Source organism: Corvus hawaiiensis, chromosome Z, assembly GCF_020740725.1.
Source record: "Corvus hawaiiensis isolate bCorHaw1 chromosome Z, bCorHaw1.pri.cur, whole genome shotgun sequence".
Classification (NCBI taxonomy): Eukaryota; Metazoa; Chordata; class Aves; order Passeriformes; family Corvidae; genus Corvus; species Corvus hawaiiensis.
The window spans coordinates 65,517,210-65,538,486 of record NC_063255.1 but is presented as its reverse complement, the minus strand read 5'-3'; the positions used below and the strand labels follow the sequence as shown (position 1 = coordinate 65,538,486).

At 38.5% G+C, this 21,277-nt stretch overlaps 1 protein-coding gene across 3 annotated transcripts; it reads left to right on the top strand.

Moving 5' to 3' along the window:
* The first annotated feature begins 5,803 nt into the window (after positions 1-5,803).
* LOC125320461 (programmed cell death 1 ligand 2-like) lies at positions 5,804-20,564 on the top strand. Of its 3 annotated transcripts, XM_048292829.1 has the most exons (7): positions 11,306-11,356; positions 11,727-11,758; positions 12,645-12,711; positions 14,042-14,404; positions 15,444-15,725; positions 17,081-17,221; positions 20,117-20,564. In XM_048292829.1, the coding sequence occupies exons 3-7, from the start codon at positions 12,657-12,659 to the stop codon at positions 20,197-20,199; spliced, it is 924 nt and encodes a 307-aa protein (XP_048148786.1). In that variant the 5' UTR covers positions 11,306-11,356; positions 11,727-11,758; positions 12,645-12,656; the 3' UTR covers positions 20,200-20,564. The 3 variants fall into 3 exon arrangements, with proteins under 3 accessions (XP_048148788.1, XP_048148785.1, XP_048148786.1); XM_048292831.1 differs by lacking the exons at positions 11,306-11,356; positions 11,727-11,758 and adding an exon at positions 5,804-5,943 and having other exon boundaries at positions 14,258-14,404; XM_048292828.1 differs by lacking the exons at positions 11,306-11,356; positions 11,727-11,758 and adding an exon at positions 5,804-5,943.
* The last annotated feature ends 713 nt before the right edge of the window (positions 20,565-21,277 follow it).

The window sequence follows — 21,277 nt, the reverse complement described above, 5'->3', positions numbered from 1 at the left end:
TAATTATAGCATAAAAAAATTATTGAATTCAGGCTTCTGTATATGTGACTAGATATTGAGGTATTTATTTAAATATCCAAGTTTCTACCTTCTTAAATTTAGGCAAATATGTCTTTCAAAGACACATTTAATTGAAAGTATCTCTCAGGTAAAGCATTTTATGTATATGACCATCATTAATTTCATAGTTAGTTCATGATAGTCATCTTCTGAACCTTTTTTTTGTTCCTTCTCCACCTGAGCTCTTCATTTCCTGCAGAAAATTGGTTTTCCATCTGTTGAAGAATTTTTTCATTACTTTGATCCTCATAAAAGGTGATGGTGCAACAAGACAAGATGCCACACATATAGGGCATTTTCAGTCCTTAAAATACCAGATGCTCACAGCTAAGCCTAAAAAAGATGACTTAAAACTCTTGGCAACTATGCTTTGGAAATTAAATAATACTGAACTTCTTGATATTTTTCTTTGAAAAGCATTTTGGGCATTTAATTTCCTCATTATATAGCTGACACTACTTGGTTACTGTTCATTAGTCTTCTGATTTACAATTTGGGGATAATAAAATTCTTCGGACACTTAGGAAGAGCAGCCCTTGTTTTAGATGGCCATTTGGTTTGTCTTCGGAATGGAAAAAGGAAAATCTACTTACTTCTAGGACGTGAAATACATGCACATGTGATTACTTAGAAATGTTGAAGAACCCTGTTCCTGGATCCCATTTCGCAAGTTATTGTTATGTTATATTTGGCCAAGTGCACAGCTTTTTTTTGGGGGGTGGGATCATACACAGGTGAAAATTATTTATTACAATGGTATTCACATTTGTATTTTTTTAATAAAATACGTTTAGCTCTTCCTGTGTTTTTTCCTACTTTCCTTTGATGCCTTAAGAGGCCTCCTAGAAACAGAGACTAGACAAGAATAAGGGAATAAGGTAGGTATTTATTTGAAAGGCCTTCAAAGGTAGCCCCTGGAGAGCCAGAGGCTACTGCCACGATGGACCCCAAGATGGACGACAGGTCACGAGTTCTTCACACTTTTATAGGATTGGTTCATTTGCATATCAGGGTTAATTCTCCAATTAAAGCTTCAGTGTAATGATGTAATTCCCCTCCGCTTGCCCCCCCTTAGAGGCTCTTTGGTTTATATTTTTTGGGCCGAGGATGGTCTGGGTGTCCTTGAAGAGCAGGCCCAGAGAGGCTTTGTCTACCTGGCATGAGACAGCAGAAGTTAACAGGATACAAGAAAATTCAGAGTTACACACTAAGCAGTACAGAATTTGAAAAATATAAAAGTTAAAACCTAAGGCATCACCTTGACCTGTCAGTAAGTAGTATAAGGTCTACTTGCAAATTTCTGAGAAAAACAGTATTTAAGATTTGTGTGTAGAAGACAGCCTACAGCCATGTCCCCTAATGGCTCCCACGAAGAAGGGATGGCAGAGAACTGGAATCTCATTGGACTCAGGTTTTATTTTTCAGTCAAAAATAAATAAGTTTATTGTGCAGTTCTAAGGATGTGGACACAGTCCTCATTCATGAATGCCAGGGTTTCACTGCTGGCAATATTCAATCTAGCTAATGTAAGATTGTGTTTAATATTCTCCAAAAGCTCTCCTATGTAGTAGAATAGAGAAATGTGTCTCAGAATCATAATGGGGTTGGTCAACCCCAGTTAAGCAAAATAGTTACTACACAGTGATTTCCCCAATTCATTGCAAAGTTTGTGTATTCTTATACTGATTCTTGCCATTTGTGTTGGGTTGACCCTGAGTTGATGGACAGTCTTTAAGACCAATTACGCTTCTCACAATTTACATATTTAAACCGCACGGAAAGGCGGGACTCCCCTTTTTGGTCGGAGCTCGCCTGCTGGAAGGTGGGGGGGCTCCGAGCCTCCCGGCCCTGCTGGGCCGGGCCGGGGCCACTGCCCCTTTCCCCCTTTCCCATCGCTGCGGCACGGACCCTGGGTCACTGAGGGGGACTGTCCCAGAGCCGCAGGCAGCTAAAACCAGCCATGGACTGCTCACAGCTAAACCCATCCAGCGCGGCTTCTGGGGACAGGCGGGTCCCTCTCCTCTCCATGCGGAGCCGGCGGAGCCAGCGGGAGCCGGCAGAGCCTCCTGTCTGCAGCCAGCACACTCCGTGCTGAACTGAAGAGGACACCACGCAGCCAGCAGCACAGAGGGAGCGAGGCTTTCCCCACCGTAAAGCCCGAACAAGAACACTCTTCAACATGGCGGCTTTGGAGTCAGAGAGAAAGAGAAGTGAGTCACGTGGGACGGAGCTGAGCATGGCGACAGGAGAAAAGAGGGCGGTGCCGCGATTCTGGCGCGCAGCTTAAAAGAAACCTTCTTGCATGCCGTGGTAAGAAACTGTAATACCACAAACTGTTTGTCTCTTTAATCCATTTGAAGAACATGGGGGGGATGGAGAATCAACGTGTGCTTATGAAGTTTGTGAAGAGTGCCTATGCCAGGCTATATAGAAGTAGTAAGAGGCTGTTAGAGACTTGTGGCGAAGGAAAGCCTCTGTGTGCAGGCCAAAATAACTTATCCTTAAAAAGATGAATAACCCCATGTGATGGCCCATGTTCTGTAGTGTGAAAGAACTGTGAAATTCTTCATGGGAGAGATGTTCTACACATAGCAGACTGTTTGTTTCCGGGCGGGTCTGCTATTGGTGGCAGTTTGGGAACCACGTGCAACTGAAGGAAAACCCTTTTTTCCTTAAGCATAAGAGAGAGACTTTTCAAGAACTGCAACACTGACTAACATCCCATGTTCTGTTATCCCTTGTGTGAGCTGGATAAAAGGAGAGAAGTGCTGGAAAGAGGGGGGGGGGGGGGGGGAATTTACTTTAATTTTGTTTTGTTGTTTTTCTCTTTACTTTTAATTCTGTTAGTAATAAAGCTCTTTCATTGTACTGCAACTGTTTAAGGTTTGTGCCTGCTTTGCTTTTTCTCCTAATTCTTATCTCACAGAAGGAAAATAAGTAAATAATGAATATTTTGAATCAAAACCACTACATTTAATTGGTGTTTCTGCCCGGTTTCAAACTCAACCCGCTACACCATTTGATTCTTTGAGGTTGCTATGTGAACTTGAACATCTCCTCCTGCTTCCCAACATGCTTTTTGAGTCTGGGTGTCATTGAAGGTGATGGCTGAATTCTAATTATTTACAGAGGGGTTTTTGAAATATCAGGGCCATTTGTAGACAAAGTGCTGGCTCAGCACACAAATGTAAAATCATATTACCACATAAATAATTCCCCTTCCAGACAAGATGACCTTTTCTCTTTCTACTTCCTGTTTGAGACTGGAGAAGTTGTGTGCATATTAAAGTAAAAGTGAAGAAGTCTCCTCTTGTTAGTCCTTAAAAGCCTTGCAAGGCAGTGCTGTTAACAGTGCATGCTTAGGGTTATGGAACTGTAGTTAAGGTCTTTATCAAACTGCACTGGACAGCAGGAACTGTTACATTTCTCTTTTCCCAGCAGGAGAAAGGGCAAGTTACTGTTGGAAATGCTGTATGTCAGATGAGTAGGATAACTAAATGAGGGGACAAACATAAATTCTGTAGCTGAACCCTAACTTCTAAAATGACAGTGCTTGAATCCCTGAGTGGTTGATGGGAAGCATAAAATTTTGCTACTTCCTTGGAAAAGCAGGGCATGTGGTGACTAACAGGTAAGGAGAAAAGACCTGTCTTCACTAAACAAGCTCTACTTTATACTCCTCTGAAATACAAAGCAGAACTTGTATAATCTAATTTTAGAAATTAAGCTTTTAGTATAATCTTAGTCTTGTGGCTTCACTTTTATGAATACAGGGAGACAGGCCCACATGTTTATCCTCCAGTGCCATGAGTGGTTTCAGCTCAAGTATTTTCCACTCGTTGCACAGGAAGAACACACAGGAAGAAGTGAAAATAGAACACATTTAGCTCATGGGAGCTAGATAAGTGGAAATCCTTCCTATTGTAACACAAAAAAATGTAGTTAAGCACTATATATGTAATAACATCTTTTTCCTTCGGTTAAAAACATTTGCATGTTACTTCAGTGTTTTTGGATATCTGGAAGACAAAATACAGCAGCAAGCAGGAGCAGACTTAGCTTCAGTAAGCTGCATTTTACTTCCTGATGGCCAAGCATTATTAGATTTCCAAAAGTGCTCAGAAAAGCCTGGTTCATGTGCACAATCTAAACTGGCTTACTGCTGTTTCAGTTAAGGACTCATTTATTTAACAAATGTATCCATGAACCTGTGTGGTGGCCTGTTTCATGATGTGGCATTTAATTTTGCAGAATATGAAAGCTATTACTAATAACAATTCCATTAAAGATCTAATAATATGAAAAATAGAATCATTGCTATTGACCCGCATAGCTTTTCATGGAGCAGCATTGCAGGACGTGTCCCTTTTGCCCTTTGGCCAAAGAAGTACCAATGGTGCATTATTCAAGCTTGGGCTGTCCCGGAAAACAACAAAGATGTTAACAGTGGAATTTCTGCTTTTGCAGATGTTAACGGTAGGACTTCTGATTTTTCAGCATCTTCTCCAGATTCCCTGTCTCTCTCTCCGTATTTCTTTGGTCCTGCAAATATATAATTGTCCCAGGCAAGTCAGATACTACTGGGTTCATGTGATGCCTAAGGCAAGTCACTCTTGGGCAATTTCACGGAGCTATCTCTCTGTTCCAAAATGGGAACACATGAAGGAAACATACTGTAGGCAGGACGGGCTCAGAATGAGTAGAAGACAGTGATGGTGCCTGTGAAGTAACTTCGGTGTTTCTTTTCTGTCATCCAAATCATTGACTTCTGCCAAAGAAATCATTGGGGCTTTTCTGAGAAAATGTGAGACTACCCATGAATTACTTTGTGTGACAGGGCTATGCATGATAAGCTTACTGAGAAAAAATAAAATAATGTAACAGTGGTTTTGTTGAACTAGTTTGCTCTGTACTAGACAGCAGAAGACATGATTTCATGGTCTAAATCAGTCTGGAACTGTGAGGCAGGCAATCATCATACATCATCCCAAACCAGATAGGATTCACAGGAGTAAAGCCACAATCATTTTTCATGTTGAGGTAGAACACAATTCTCCCAAGCAGTGAGAATCTAACAGGAGACAAAAGAGTATATGTGTCCACCTGTAGCACAAATGCATCCTTGAAACCTGGGAGGAAACTGTTTCTCTTTTATGTCTCTCCCTTGATAAAGCTGTTTGATAGAACACAATACTTTTGAATTGGAAACAGGATCTGTCAGTCACCTAATCCAATCTTCCACTCAAAGTAGTGACATCAAAGTTTGGTGTATTTTTAAGGATGGAGATTCACAACCTCTCTGGAGTATTTGATTAGCCTCATGGTGATTTTTTTTTTAATAACATCAATTTAGATGAAAATTAAGAAGAAATGGGTTCTGCAAATATTAGGTAACTGCTTGATGAATTCTTGTAATATTAATCTGATGAAAACTAAGAAAATGTAACTTGATAGTTTCATGAATGGCAAACAGTCCTAGTAAGCAAGTTTAGATGCCAATGCTGTACACTGCTCTAAATGGTTATAAACCCAGTGAAAAATCATGGGTATAATCAAAAGCAGAATTGGACCATATATATTTTACAGAATGCTTTGTATAATTTTTTTGGATGCACATTCTCAGCAATGCAGAGAACTGAGCTCAGCATACATTCAGCATGAAACTGAAACTGCTAACAACATCCTAAGAAACATCCTTTCAACATAGTCAGTTTTTTGTGACATAGAGCCTGAATAAGATCAGCCTACAAGCTGTGCTATTGGTGCATGTTATAGACTGTCACAAGAGCTGGGTAGTTTCTACTGTGGTGCAAATAGGATAGAGCTTTGAATATCTTTGCTGTTACATGAATCAGATTGCAATGACCTGCATAAAGATCTAATGTGAGTATAACACTGATAAAATGCCAGTTGATGTTTCCTGTATTTCTGACTGATGAATTGCAGATTTTTTCCTAGATTCTTAAGTTTTACTTAAGTTTTTTTTCAAATTATTACTGGGATATAGACTCTGATTCTGAACGAAAGACTGGATAAGTTCCAGATCCTAAAACACAGGTCCGTATAACTTCTAGTCCTGATAGTTTTAGAAGCTGAACCTGTCTTGCAACTCTATCCTCTGTCATAGGCAAAGGCAGAGGAGTGGTGCTGGTGAGCCTCTTCAGTTTATGCATGAGGATGTAGCTGTTAGTAAATATTTTATCCTGCATTTCAGGGAAGATTTGAATGGGGAAAAAAACTGCTGTATATATTTGTATCTGTCTATTCCTCTTTACTTTCTTTTAGTTGTTATTAACCCACTATCTGCCCACAATGTATTGCTTTGATGGTTCAGCAAGTCTGGAGACTTTCTCCTTCTGCATCCCAGAAAGAGCACAGGCTATGAAGAGGAGAAGTTCTTGTGCCTCTCTGAGAAGTCTTGCTTTGTGTAGAAGCTGGAGATATGAAAGAAAATTTTCATTGTATCATGCCAGAATGTTACCCTGTGTTCAGCAATGCTGCTAAGAGCTGAAAGGTTCTGAAAGGTTCTGTGGAATACAGAACTGAATTTTAAATGTAACAAAATTTCATCCCAATTCTATCCTAGTATCAATTTTTTAAAAAAAGGGAAAAAAAGTGGCTGTATTAGAATGATTATATTTCTCATAGGACAAAAAAACTGACAGTGGAAAATATACAACAGGTGACAGTTAAACAGTGCAAGGAAAGTGAGAATTCACAGATAGCATGAGCAAAGGAGGAAGTGAGAAATTATATCTCTTCACCTGAAAGATGAAGTGAGAGGGAGAGCAGACTGAAATGATGCAAATAGGCTGTCACAGGTGATCAGGAACAAAGCAATGGTCCCAACAATAAATTGCCTGTGTGGTGAGGGGACAAGGGACTGCAATAGGAGGAAGAACAACAGGTGAGATAAGGTGGATAAGGTGGGTTTGAGAGAATGAGAGCAAGAGATTATGTCCACACAATACACAGAGACAGGCTGGAGAAATGGACTTGGAACAAATTTTAATATGCATGGTTAGGTTTTTTTATTAAATTCCTGCAATGGAAACAAAGTACCTTCTTTCTGATGGTGAGATATAAAACAGCTGTAGTTTGTATGAGGATCTAATGCTGTCTTTTCTTTTATTTTGTTGTTTATTTTCTGACCTAGGATTTTAAACCTTTTTTTCTTTAATTTTTTGTTTTGTTTCTTTTCTTTTCTTTAAACTGGATCCTACATTGAAAGTAAAATCAGTTTAGCCATTTCATGAAGATATCAAAAAGTTGTGTCTTTCTGCACACGTAAGAGTCTTGGAACAAAGCTTTTGAGAAAAAGCTTTGCAAAATGCACAGAAGGCAAGGGAGTTTCCATAACAGAAAAAGACAAAACAAACAGTGACTGGGACCATATAATCTTTTGCTGTGTATGTAGGTGCATGAGAAGATAGTCTCTTTTCTAACTAAGTGAGCATAAAACTCCCTTCCATGCAGGAAGAGTCAAATGGAGCCAAGTCAGATGCCACATAAACACAGCTTGATTGCTTTTGATTAAGATCAGTTTGTCATTTTGGAGTATTTATAGAAGGCACTGTGCTGTGCTTAGTACAGTACATTAAAACAGAGAGTGTAGAAGGAGAGGGATTAGGAAAAGCATGGTTGGAGCTGATCTCAGCTCAGTAATGTTGCAGAGTTTGTCAGCAGCAGAGCAAAAACTTTGAATGTAGGAGTGAACAGATCAATTGCAATATTGGTGTTTCAAATCCATAACAAATCCTACCAGCTCCGGATGTCTCAGGATACAAGACCACTTGCAAGACCTTGTTTGCTAAAGTGTACGTGACAGATCGTGTGGAGGCAAACACAGGCCAGCTGGCCAGCCTGGTGACATTTCCATCCTCCCAGCTCCCAGTCCTGGAGTTCAATGTTCCTACTTCCTTCTACATTGTAAGAACACCTGTGTTATACCTAGCATGATCATATCATAAGTGCTGCCAATGAGATACCTTGGTCTGCAGGGAAATACAATACTAAATAGCCATTAAACTTTAAAAGGACCAAATACCCTTTCCTCAGTGCTTTAATCCTTTGATCTTCCAGAATGAAATTTGAGTGATTATTGTGAACTTCTGTGTTGATTTGACTTCTGCTTTAAACCTGGAGGAAAGTTGGTGTGCTTGAAAGCTTTTTTACCTTTTCCAGCTGTTCTGATTATTCTAGTGGAAATTATCGCTCTACAAAACTCTGCTTGCTTAATGCTGCTAACTTTCATTATGTAGACACTAAATGTGTTTACTGTTCTAAATCATCAATTTTCTGGAATACAAATATTTTAATAGCTGAAACAATGTTTCCAGGAAAGGGCTTTCCATGATTTATTAGACTACAATGTTCCTGAAGCAGTGACTGTGCCTCTGGTTGTTTTGTTTAGTGGACAGCACAAGGATTTTGTTCAGGATCCTTTGTTAAACTTGTGTTGAGAATAATCATAGACCTATTGAACCATAGAATTATTTGAGTTGGAAGGAACCTTTAAAGGCAATCTACTCCAACCCCCCTGCCATGTGCAGGAGCAATCATAGCAAGGGTACTAACCAAAGGTAGTTCCAGAGAATCTTATACTAAGATGCTCCTTTTACTTAAGAAAAGCATTATGATCTTTCATGGATGAAAGGAATAGGATTTAATTTACATTATTCATATGTGAGTTTCAATCTTTGTTAGAAAGGAGTAGATTGCAAAATACTCTGTGATCTTCATGATCCTTTGCTTAACAAACTTCTTGTAAACTTAATATTATGAGCATTGTGAGAGTTGTCACTAACTGAGGCCAAACCAATCCTAACTCTCATGACTAGATTGGTGCCAACCTCATTGTGGTTCACATGAGTGTTTTCTGAAAATAAGATCCAGTAGCCATAACAATAAACACATACCAAAGAGGTCAAAACTATCCTAGCTTTTGCTCAAGAGCTCCATGGCTTAAGCATGTTGCAGTTTGAAATTTATATTTTGTCACTGGTTTCAGTTCCTGAGAGTGTCCTTATAACATCCAGCTTTGTCAAGATAAACACCTTTTCACTTCTGTCTGTAGAAGCCTATACATTATGTTGAAAATGGAATAATATTGTTGCATGGAGCATACAGCTTGTACAGCTTGTCTAAATTTTCCAAGGGAACAAGAAATATCCTTCTCACTTCTTACAAGAAGGATTTTGGAAAATCATTCAAGATTTTATGTGAAATAAGGCATTTCATTGGTCAAAAATTACCCCTTTTTTGAGACAAGTGTTATAATCCCTCTGGATATGTGAGCTGGGGCCAGGACTAGAGTCACAGGCACGATCAACTGAATGAATCAAGAGGAGAAAAACAATACTTAGTATCATTTTGATCTTTAGCAAATTATTATCATTGCTGTCTGGATTTCACTCAGCATTCACTAAGAGAACTTACCAGAATATGTTACCTGTGGGCCAATGAAGTCAAGTACAGGTTTCAACTTTGTACTTTCAGTAAAGCAAAAAAGTGGTATAAAAAGACAAGATTATACTCCTCCTTTTCCCTGTTCATCATCATACTTTTGTTTTCATTGTTACCATTCAAATTTTTAGTCTTGGGCCCTACATCTTCATTGAAAATATTACAACTCATAAAAAGCCATTATGATCTTGAGATGTTTGATGTGATGCTTTTCACCACCTCAATTCTCCAAGTTTTTTTCAGCTTAACTCATAATCACACAGTACTGTGTGGTAACTTGCTTTTTCTCCTGCAGGTTGGTCTGGGAAATTAATTTAGTGACTGGATCTGAATTGCTGTTGAAATGTTATGCTACTTCTTACTGTTCTCAGATGTGTATTTTCAACTCCTCACTTTGCTGCAAGAACCATTAAGTGCTGATTTTTACCGCCCAGCATTCCTTGTTTAATACCTACGAATTTGTAGCAGATATATGATGAATACATTTCAGAAATGGCCTTTTGCCTAAAGGAAAAGAACAAAAGACAGTGCTGTGCATAAGCTTAGGAGAAGTTAGGATAGTTGTGTAAAAGGACTACTGCAGAACAGGGCATGATATATGTTTTATGAAAAGCAGCAAGAACATGAGGGCTATTCTGTAACAGCATGAATGGTTAGTAGTGCAAGCTCAGAAGAAATCACCTTCCACATGCTGGTGCTTCTGTATGGAAGTGTGTCAGAGTCACATGATGAAGTTGCATGGGTAGATTGCACTGAGGTTGCACAACTTGATGTCTGCTAGTGAGATCATGGAAATAAAGAAGGACACCTTCTAATACAGATCCTTGCTGACAGATCCTTGATCCTTCTAATACATATATCTGTTAATAGATCTTTGATCTTTCTAATACAGATCCTTCCTGATTTCCACAAGCATTCCATGCCTGCTTTCAGTATCACACGTGAAAATGTTCTCATATTTGGGTTCTTTTGTGCATTTATATACACATATTATGTATGTGTAATGCTTTTCAAATGCTTTTCAAATGCTAATCCCTCTGGTCAGGCAGGATTTACTCTTACTTGGTATTTAATAATTATGATTTCAATCTGCTGGGGCTTTGATTGTGTATCTTATTCTTACTCTCAGTAATATGTATTGAAATGCCCTAGGGTATATTATGTGTCCTGCAGCCACAGGGAGGAGGAGAGAAGGCCCAGCAAGCAGGAATTGTGCAGCAAGATTGATTGATTTAATCATTCTACAAACACTTTTATAGACTTTTTCTTCATAGTCTAATTGGACAAGGATCATTGTCAAAATATTTTTCTACTATAGTATAAACAAGGCTTCTCAAGTTTGCAGGTGTTTCATTGTTTACAGAACTCTGTTACTATCTTCCGTGAGATAGAAAAGTCTCTCATGGACTTAGAAAACAGCAAGAAAATTCTTGCTAGCAGCATTTTTGTATCCACAATATGCATAATTTTAAAAACCCTATCCTCTACATTATAAAATAGACATGCCCTGCATGTACTCTGAACTACAAAAAGAGAGCAGAATCCCTAAAATGTCTCACATAAAGTTAATCCAGGGACCTAAACCTTGATGTGAAATATTGTTCCGTTCTTCATTCACTTCTTCCCCTTATGTCCACCTGATCCTAGGTAAACTGTGTGGAGAAGTCAGCATAGCAGGAGATTGAGGATGGTAAATACTAACCGCCTTTACTTCTGCATCTGGAAAATAGTGATACTGATAACATTTATTAGCTCCTTTCTCCCACAGCCAAAGTAATTATGTCTCATCATGCATCAAGTAGTGATGGGCTCAGTCAGTCCTCTGATAAAGGTAACTAGCTTTCATTTACATGTAATAAGTCTGCTTAAAGTAGTTTGCTCATAAACTTTTGTGACATCACATGATTAAAGTCTAAATTTCCAGAAAAAGTCCCATAATTTTGGCTGCTAATTTGCTGAATTTTGAGCCTCCCTTTCCAAGATATTGAAAGCTCAAGGGTAGAAACAATGAAAGAACTCAGCACCTGAGAAATTTGGAACCAGAATGTTTCAAGCTGAGCCCACAAAAGAATAGGGAAGTAAAATTAAACCCCTCCTCCAGTAAGTCTAGCTCTGGGGAAGTCTAAAATTGCTCCTTCTCTTCTTTAGTTCCTTGTAGCTTATTTCTGGATCTTATTCACTACTTTTTTTTTTTTTTTCAGATTAAACTGCATGTCAGCAAGCTTTATTCAAAGTAACTCTCTCTTTTTTTTCTATTATCTCACTAGTTTTGTTAAAAAATTTTACCCCTGGTATTTCTTTGCTGTTTGTTTGGGGTTTTTTATCTTTTTAGTTATGTTGACCTGTACACAATAGTATGAAAAATATTCAATAGTTTGCTTGCAACTGGAACACAAATATACTCACTCAAGAACTGTACTTACTCCTTTTGCATTATTCCAGGGCTGTTGGTTTACAATCAGTGATACAAGGCAATTTGTACATCTTAGACACTGTCATATGTAAAGTGAAAGAATTAGTAGCAGTAAGTCCTTCATTCTAATCCTTTCTGAAGCAAAAATTAATTTACTCATCCTGAGATTTCCACTGCCTCACAATTTGTTCCAGGTATTTCCTGGTCTTTAGGTTTAAGGCAATAAGAACCTGCAAAAAACCCCATGCAAAGCACAGTTGAAACAAAAGCAGGGTTAAAAATCTAGTAAACTAGATCAGGTGTTAGTGCAGACAGTTAAAAAATCTGCTTGTGTTTGTTCATGACTCTCTCCTGCACGGAAAAAGTCAATTGCAATTGACTGTACGTGGGGAGTAAAAAATGCAAAAGCATTTCCCTGTCAGACTATTTAAAACTGCCTGCAAACTACAGATCCTGAAAATGTCATGAGTGAAGTTGCGGAAATGTTTTATTTCCCTTGATTGCCACTGTTTTGTTGCTATTGGTTCATATTCTTTGTGTGTGCATATGTTGTTCCAATAAGGATTTTCCTTGTTTCTGCTGGTAGCCTAGTGTATGTTTCTATTTTTGCTGTTTATGATCTGTGATGGATTTTAAAGGCTAGCACGGCTCTGATCTGCCTCAGTAGAAGATTGCAAGTTCTAATGCAATCCTACTTTTATTTCAGATCTCTGAGAAAATGTTCCAGATCCTCACAGTGCTGTTGCTGGAAACACAGCTCTCCAGGGTTTCAGGTAAGACAGAAACTAGGCCTTTCAGATCCACCAGCAGAACATAACGCAGCCCTTAGCCTGTGGGCTTCCGCACCTCCAGCAGTACTAGCATGAATGGTCAGTAATGTCTGGAGCCTCTGCTCTCCATCTCACGGAAGACACTGGCACTGACTGAGCACAGGACAGGTGTCCGCCACTTTCCAGTCAGGCTTCTTTAACATATCTTGTATTGGCAGCTGAGATGTCCAGCATCAGCAGGCATGGCTTGAGAAGGAGGATGACCAAAGCAACCCACACCCACTGGGAAACAGAGCAACCTCTGAGTGAGACGGGGAGAAGTAAAATCACTTGTGTTCCCCTGTCCATGCCTGTAGCAGAAGCAGCTTGGCTAAAACTCAGAAGGAGCTTGGCACATTTTCACATAATTTCTTTCCTCGTTACAGTTGTATTAGAGCGAATAAATAAACATTGCTAAAGGCAATCTAGCAATGCTACGGTTTCCTAGTTAGTATTTCAGAGACACGTATAATAAAACGAATGCATGAAGAGTTGCATGGACTTCTCTTTGGAACGTCCCTACCAACACTTCCAAGTGCTCCTGAATTAAGTCTACCAATATATGGTACATCCAATATGGAAAGCAGTAACAAGTTATATTGAATGAGGTATTATAATTAACTCTGCCATATAAAGTACACTTTAAAGTGGCAAACTATTCATAACAATATTAATTTCAGATTGAGTGAGTGGCTAAGATTATTTTGATGTATTTTCTGTAATACTGCTGCATGTATCTGAGAAAATGCATGGGATCAAATGATATTCACATGGCTCCAGGTTTGTGGAGACTGTAATTGCTACATAGCAATTGTGAGCTTTACATGTTTATCCAGTGCAGCTCTGTTTCACAGGAAATTACACTGGCATTTCTTTTTGTAAAAGATAGTGAAATTAGATTTACAATTTTCACAATTAATGGTTGCTTTTACTACAACCTTAGGACATGTAAGAGACCATATCATAGTTTCATAAAAATGGTCCCTGTTTAACCACCAGCCTAGCCCTAAGTTATTAATAAAATGTGAAAAAAAAAAAAAAGCTTGCTCATTTTGCCCTCATCTTTCAGATTCTGTAATCAATACAGAATGTAGATGATTAGCTATAATTACTATATGGTAAAAATATTAGTGTGAATATGAACAAAAAATGCTTAAGATGTTTAGTCAAACACCTCACTATCTGTATACAGTACACTATCTGTATACTATCTGACACAGTTTTGCCCAAATTTAAAGAAAGTCAGAACATATTTTAATGAAACAAACAAAACTATTCTGTTTTCCTCATATAGCTTTATTTACAGTTGAAGTTCCTCAACAGCTCTACACTGCAGAGTATGGGAGCAATGTGACCATGGAATGCAGATTCCCTGTGAATGGCTCAATAGATCTAGGACTCCTGACTGTTGTTTGGGAGCAGAAAAGGCAGGGCTGGTTGAAATCAAAAGAGGTGTACACATTCCGCAATGGGAAGGCATTCCCTCCATCCCAACATCCTGATTACATAGGAAGAGCATCACTTCTGCACAGTGAACTGAAGCTGGGACGAGCCATCCTTCAGATCACCAATGTGAAGGTCACAGATGCAGGATCATACCTTTGTCTCATTGACTACCAGGGCGTGGACTATAAGTACATTGCTTTGGAAGTAAAAGGTGAGTGGTTAAATTTAATGTATGTCTCTACTAAATTCCTACAAGCTTGTAGAAATTGATTAATCTGGAAGAATTTTTGTTAATTGTCTCACCAAGACCTTGTACTTAGCCCCCACCTGAACCAAAGCCGTTGTCTTAGTGCTGGCTAGCCTTTGGTTCAACAACTGAGCTCCTCCAGAAGCACCCAGTGCCAGAGAGGGACAGCATCTGTTCTCCTTCCGTCCTTCTTCCTTTCTTCTTCTTTCTACTCTTCTCCGGTGCCACCACCTCCCTCCTCTCATTTAATCCCCTGCTTTTTTGGGCCACCTCTAGTCATTCCCAAAAGTTTCTCAGAGGTGCTTTGATATCCTTATGAACCCTGCTGCAACTACCCACATGGCTGGGAATTCCCCAAGTGATTGCAGCTCCCAGAGCAAGACATGTGATTTTCTGTGTTCATCAAAGCCAAATAGCAGTAAAGGTGTATGCTACTGGACAGCATGACAGACCAGACCTTTGCAAGACTTCTGGTATTTCCCACTAATTGCATGTCTGTGTGATACAAGGCAGCACTCATTTCCCACCCAGACATTTAAATAGCAACCTTTATCAAATGTAAAAATGGACACAGACATTCTTAAGACCTACATTGGTTCCAACTGAAAAGTCGATTTTATACCACTATGATGAAAATATTACACTGTTTATAAGCTATGGAAGAACAAACATGAAAATTAGCCTTTCTTGAACTGGCATATTCAAAAAGTGAAAATAAGAGTCCCATAAGGCTCCACTTGTCTCCTCTGTCTTGATAAATTACAAATTTAGTGTCAACTTCTGCCCTGTGTAAAGTACTGGAGTGTGTTCTGTTGCTGTAGGCATGATAAGGATTGAATAATCAATTTTGCCTTGTTCTACAAAACATCCTTCATCATTTTAAATAAGTGTCCCACAGATATAGCCAGAGACAATACATGGTATTAAAGGGAAGCAGGGAAAGTGAAGCGGGAAAATGACTATTGTTGCATACAACAATTTCACTCAACAACTTCTTATGCAGCACCTTACAAGAGAATAAACACTCAAGTAATGAGAATACCAAGTGAAGATGAGTTTGTTTTTATGTGCCAGTCAGAAGGCTTTCCTCTGGCAGAGGTTTTCTGGCAAAATGAGAATTTCAATCTTAGTGGATCTGCCAATACCACCTACACACTGACTGCAGACGGCCTCTACAATGTCACCAGCATCCTGACATTCAAACCAAATATGAGTGAGAACTACACCTGTGTCTTCTGGAATAAAGAACTGAATGCAGAAACTTCAGCTCACGTTTCCACTTCAGGTTCGTATGACCTCGAACTTGTACATGACAGAGTGTTCACACATACATCATCTGCTATGGTCCACCACTGGAGTTCAGTTCTAGAAATCAGTGTAATATTGATTATTGGGAAATTAACAATTTCCCAAATCAGTATTATTTATGTCTTTGAAGTCACAGCTAGCTGTGTGTTGTTCCACTCCAACAAACCAGTCTGTATTTTTCTATATATTTTAATTTTAGGGTAGCTTTCATTATTTTCCTGCCAGTACAGAGGGAATTTTTTCACCTGCTTGGGTGTCTTCCCTGATAGACTCCTAATTAATTGTTCTATCTAGTTGTCTGCTTGACTTCAGCAAGGCTTTTAACACTGTTGCCCATAGCATTCTCACAGGTAAGCTCAGGAAATGTGGGTTAGATGAACAGGATCAAGAACTGGTTGAATGACAGAGGGTCGTGATCAGAGGAATAGAATCTAGTCAGAGGCCTGCTCTCAGTGGCATTCCCAAAGGATCAATACTGGGTCCAGGCTTATTCAATTTTTTTATCAACAGCCTGGACAAAGGAATCAAATGCACCCTCCACAGTTTTGTGGTGACACTAATCTGGGGTGAGTGGCTGATCCACCTGAAGGCTGTGGTGCCATTCCATTGACTGGCTGGAGGGTTGAGCAAAGAGAAACCTAATGAGGTTCAACGGGGTGTAAGTCCTGCACCTGGGGAGAAATTACCTCAAGTGCCAGCACAGGGTGGGGGCTGATCTACTCTGAAGTGGTTCTGCAGAGAAGGAGCTGGGAGTCCTGGTGAACAAAAAGCTCTCCATGAACCAGCCAAGAAAGCCAATGGTAGCCTGGGGTGCATTAGGAAGAGCATTGTCAGCAGGTTGAGGGAGGTGATTCTGCCCCTCTACTCAGCCCTGGTGAGGCCACATGTGGAGTGCTGTGTCCAGTTCTGGGCTCATCAGGACATGAGAGAGAAGGAGGTACTGGAGAGGGTTCAGCAGAGGCCATGAGGATGATGAGGGGTCTGGAGCATCTCTCTTATAAGGAGACACTGGGAGCTGGGCCTGTTTAGTGTGGAGAAGAGAAGACTGAGAGGGGGTTTCATCAATATATATAAATATTTCAAAGGCAGATGCCAAGAGAATGGTGCCAGACTCAAATGTTATACAAATGAGAGATTTCACTGGTTTTTTGTAGGGCTTTTTACAGTAATATTTCAGAACAAAATATTCATAAAATGGGTGTAAAACACGTTGATAAATTTTAAAAATCCTTTGTTCAGTCAGAGCAAGACTTTGGAGAAACAGAACCAATAACGATAAAAAATGCCTGTTTTGTAAGTTATACATTTACTTTCCTTTCATGTTTTTGACAGCTTTAATGAGTACACAGTATAGTGGAAAAAAACTCCTGATCTCATTTATCATCCCCACAAGTGTGATTGTAGCTGTCCTTCTCTGTGCACTAATAATATTTCAGAAGAGAAAAACATTCAAGAATGGGCAAGCCAAAAAAGGTACATTTTACTTCAGATGGTGACACTTCTCACTATTTTATTTTTTTCCCGTGAACAATCTTTAGGAAATTTTAGTAACTCTAGGCACTCTTGTGTGACTTTGGTCACATTTTATTTCTAGATGACAAGATGATAGAAAATGAGATGTTGGATCACTTGAGTTGGGTTTTATTTTCCTCATTCTGTTACCTATGTGAGACAAGGTATATGGAAAGACACATTTTTAAAACTGCCTGGTTAGTATTCTGTATAGAGAACAAACTTTGCCTTGGGTAAAGATGACTGTAAAAGCATTGTTTGAATGGTGTTTTTTTCATAGCTACAAAGACATTGTAGCTACAGCATATTACACAGAATTTTTATTTTTCAACTCCATTAGGACTCTATAACTAAAATGATGTGCAATACAGGACTATCATGGTGTTTCTTTCCTTGTTTGCATGTGCAGTAGTGCAAAAGTCATAAAGCATACGGACTATTATTCTAGTATTTCCTTGCAAATTAATAGACTCCAGTAAACCAGACAAATGTATTTATAGTCATGAAAGGACAGTCTTAACTTTATGACTTCAGAATTTGATTCAAATTTTGTAAAAGAAAAGAAACATAGAGAAGTTTATTTATTTGGTATGATTTAAGAATAAACTTAATTGTGCTTACAGCTCAGTTTGATCTACAGGTTTATTGAATTGTATTGTTTCTTTCAAATCTAGAAATGTTTAAGCTAAATTTCTACTTTAACAGACGGGAAAAGAAAACTGAACCCTAATGTGAAAGATGAGAACAGTAACTCATATGCAATTTTCTAAATTTACATCTACAGATTTTTCTTTCTTACATCTAAAATCTGAAAAAATATGTAGATTTCAACCTAAAGAATGTTACATAAAAATAGAGGGTAGTTTTGAGTTTAAATTCACTTTTTCAAGAGTTTTTTAAAAATGCAGTTTCTAAAGCTTTGAATTTCTTCTAGGCAATGTAAAAAATTATAAATACTGGTTCCCTTTCACTGAGGTATCAGCAGCTTGCATACATAGCTCAGCGCACACCTCTGTATACTAACTGGAGTTCTAGTGGTCTTGTCTGAGAAGGATACTCATAGAAAATTGGTTGTTTTGGAAAGCATCAATATTTTTGTGGCAATAATCTGTTATACTTTTGGATCAGACTACAGGTTTTAACAACAAATAAAATGATACCTCATTTATCTGTAACATTATATCATCTCCTGGGCTGCTTCTCATCTTATGAGCATCTGACTTGCCTAGACATCCAGGAATTTTTACATTTCAGAGGGAAGGTAATACCTAAAACACTGCCAGGATGCACCTAACTGTTCTGTACAAAAATTGAACTGAAAAAAAAAAGATACCACCATAGAAAACTATAAATCAATATGACAAGAAACATCTTAATACACCTACTTATATGGATCAGTTTTTGTACCTATAGATAAAAGTTTGACAGGTTAATGCACTGTGAGGAGAGAGGCTGTGGCCAGTGTTAGGTACAGAGGTATTTGGTTCAGCTGTAATTCCTTGGTGTCCAAGGAGACCCTCACACAGCAAATTGAGGTCAGTCCTGAGGCTGCCAAGGAGCACAAATGGAGTAAAACTGTGATGCAGCTGACCAAGCAGCCTGAAGAAACAATATGTATCAATTTTTGAACACAGAGACAACTCAGGGCTTTTCCAAGGACAGGATTTATTTGAGAATCTACCCATGTTTCTCATTGCTAAAAAATACATGAAGAAGTCACCAGCTTCAAAAATAAATTTTGTAGGTAAAAATTCCGAGATTGGATGAAGAGGGCATGAATTCATTGATTTCCAAATCACCTCAGATTGTCTTGTTTGCATCTTAACTCTAACTGTTCGATCCACTACCAACAGTAGATATTACAGTTAAAATAACACTTTCAGAAATCACTTTCACATTCCAGGAATCTTGCTGTAGTCAAAGTCTCATTCTTATTTTTCATATGACAGTGTGAAACTTTAGTGGCATCATGCCATGCACTAATGAACACAAGCTCAAGGCACGCAGAATTCTGGAGGACAGCGTTAGTGCGTGTCCGGACATAATTCCAGTGCACATTGTCTGAGCATAGCTTGGCTTCCCCTGGCTTTTTGTATTACTTTTGTAAAATTTTTCCACTTTGTAGGCCATAGTGCACTTAGTGAAATGAAGAAATTAAAGGAGACGAGGCTGCTCTTTGTGGTTTTACTTCTTCATTTTAATGACAAAAAAACTTTGTGCAACATGCAGTAAGTCAGATGACAAATATTTATATTTCTCAGCATCATATATTTTTAAGAAACACTGGAAAGAACCTTTTTTCCATGATGAGTAGGTAGTTGAAGCATAAAAGCCACAGATACTTTACCACAGTGCCTTGGAAATGACCCATACAGTCCTAGTTACAGGAACAAGGATTGTTAAGGTTACCAGTTTTAACTAACAGCTCAAGCTGTATCAGAACTGCATATACAGGACATTTGAACTCATCAGAGAAGTCCCAGTTCTGCATGCTTTTAATCACATGTGTAGATTTACTGACAATCATTCCCATGGATGCTTTCTAAACAGATTTCAGTTTTGTTATTTCATGTATATGGCTGAAAGTGAGTGATATCTTTGTTGTAACAGAAAATTCAGAATTTGGACTACAGATAAAGGAGATAATTCTTTCTTCTGAAAAGATTGCAATAGGATTTTCTTGTAAATCATGACAGCTTTAAGGAGCCACTGTAACTTCAGCATGACCCCGAAGACTTGCATAAAATGAAGACAGAGCTTTTACTCTTTACCACTCAGTTGTTAAAGTCAGGCTTTTTATTTTCTTAAATCACTGCAGATTTTTAAACTAATACAATGGCATTTTCTTTCTTTAAGGTGATGATTTTAACTCTCAGACTGAGGCTTTATACTTGTCAACTGTCACGGCTTCAAGAGACAGTGGGACTGTGGGTTTGTGAAAATTCTTCATCCTACACGCCATAATTTGCACTTCTTCTATCTGTTTTTGGGGAATTTGAAAGAAAATTACAGCACTTTAGCCTTGGTGAAACAGTGAACTCATGGGGATGTATTTGCACTGCAACGATGGAAAGCTATGCCTGCTCAGATACTCTATCTTGAAGTTACTGAGAACTATGCTGTCATGAAATGTGGTTTACCACTGTGAAGAGGTCATCTGAGTGCCTTTGATACACTTTACTTTTGGACTTACTGTTGCTCAAGGGATTTTTGTTTAAGAATGGCTTTATTAACTGTTCCAGTCTCAGGAATGGTGCTTGCATTCAAATATCTTGTGGAATTTGAATAAAAGCTGTAAATGCTATCTTATGTCAGTCGTCTTTCAGGTGGAAACATCATTACATGCCTGTATCCCATTTCCAAATTTTCTAACACATTAAGCTGGAAATTGCCACAAGTACTCTCTATGATGGCAACATCTAGAGGATATTTCATGTCACAAGAGCAAAAGAGGTTGAAATTATATCAAAGGACAGACAAAAAAAAAATCCCAACACCACCAGTAAATCAACATTATGCCACATAAGAGAATTTTCATGTCTACGTAAAACCCCACAGTAAGGTAAAAAACCATGGACTGTGATGTTATGCTACACAAGAGTGAGACGTTTCAAATTTGAACTGATGATTCAACAGAATTTTCTTTAGGAGGAATTTGGAAGCAAAAGTGAAAATGAAGCTCAGACAGATTTCTGCACTAGTTATTTTTAAACAGTAATTTTGTCTTTGTTCAGATGAAGAGGTGAGTCTTTTCCATGTCAGGCTGCTTTACTTCCTAATAATGGAATGCCAGATTTGGAAAAACATCCAAAATGAAACAACTTTGCCTCTTAGGTAGTCATCAGATAGTGAAACAAGGGGACTGGGTAAGATCTGCCATATTATTTTGAAAGACCAGTGGCTTTGGTAAGCAGTGTTTTCTACTAAGATAGATGTAACAAGATTGAAGAAAGGTGTTCACGTGGAAGCTACTCCTGTCATGATCTTGCTCTTAGAGGAGTGCCATTAGTTAAGGTG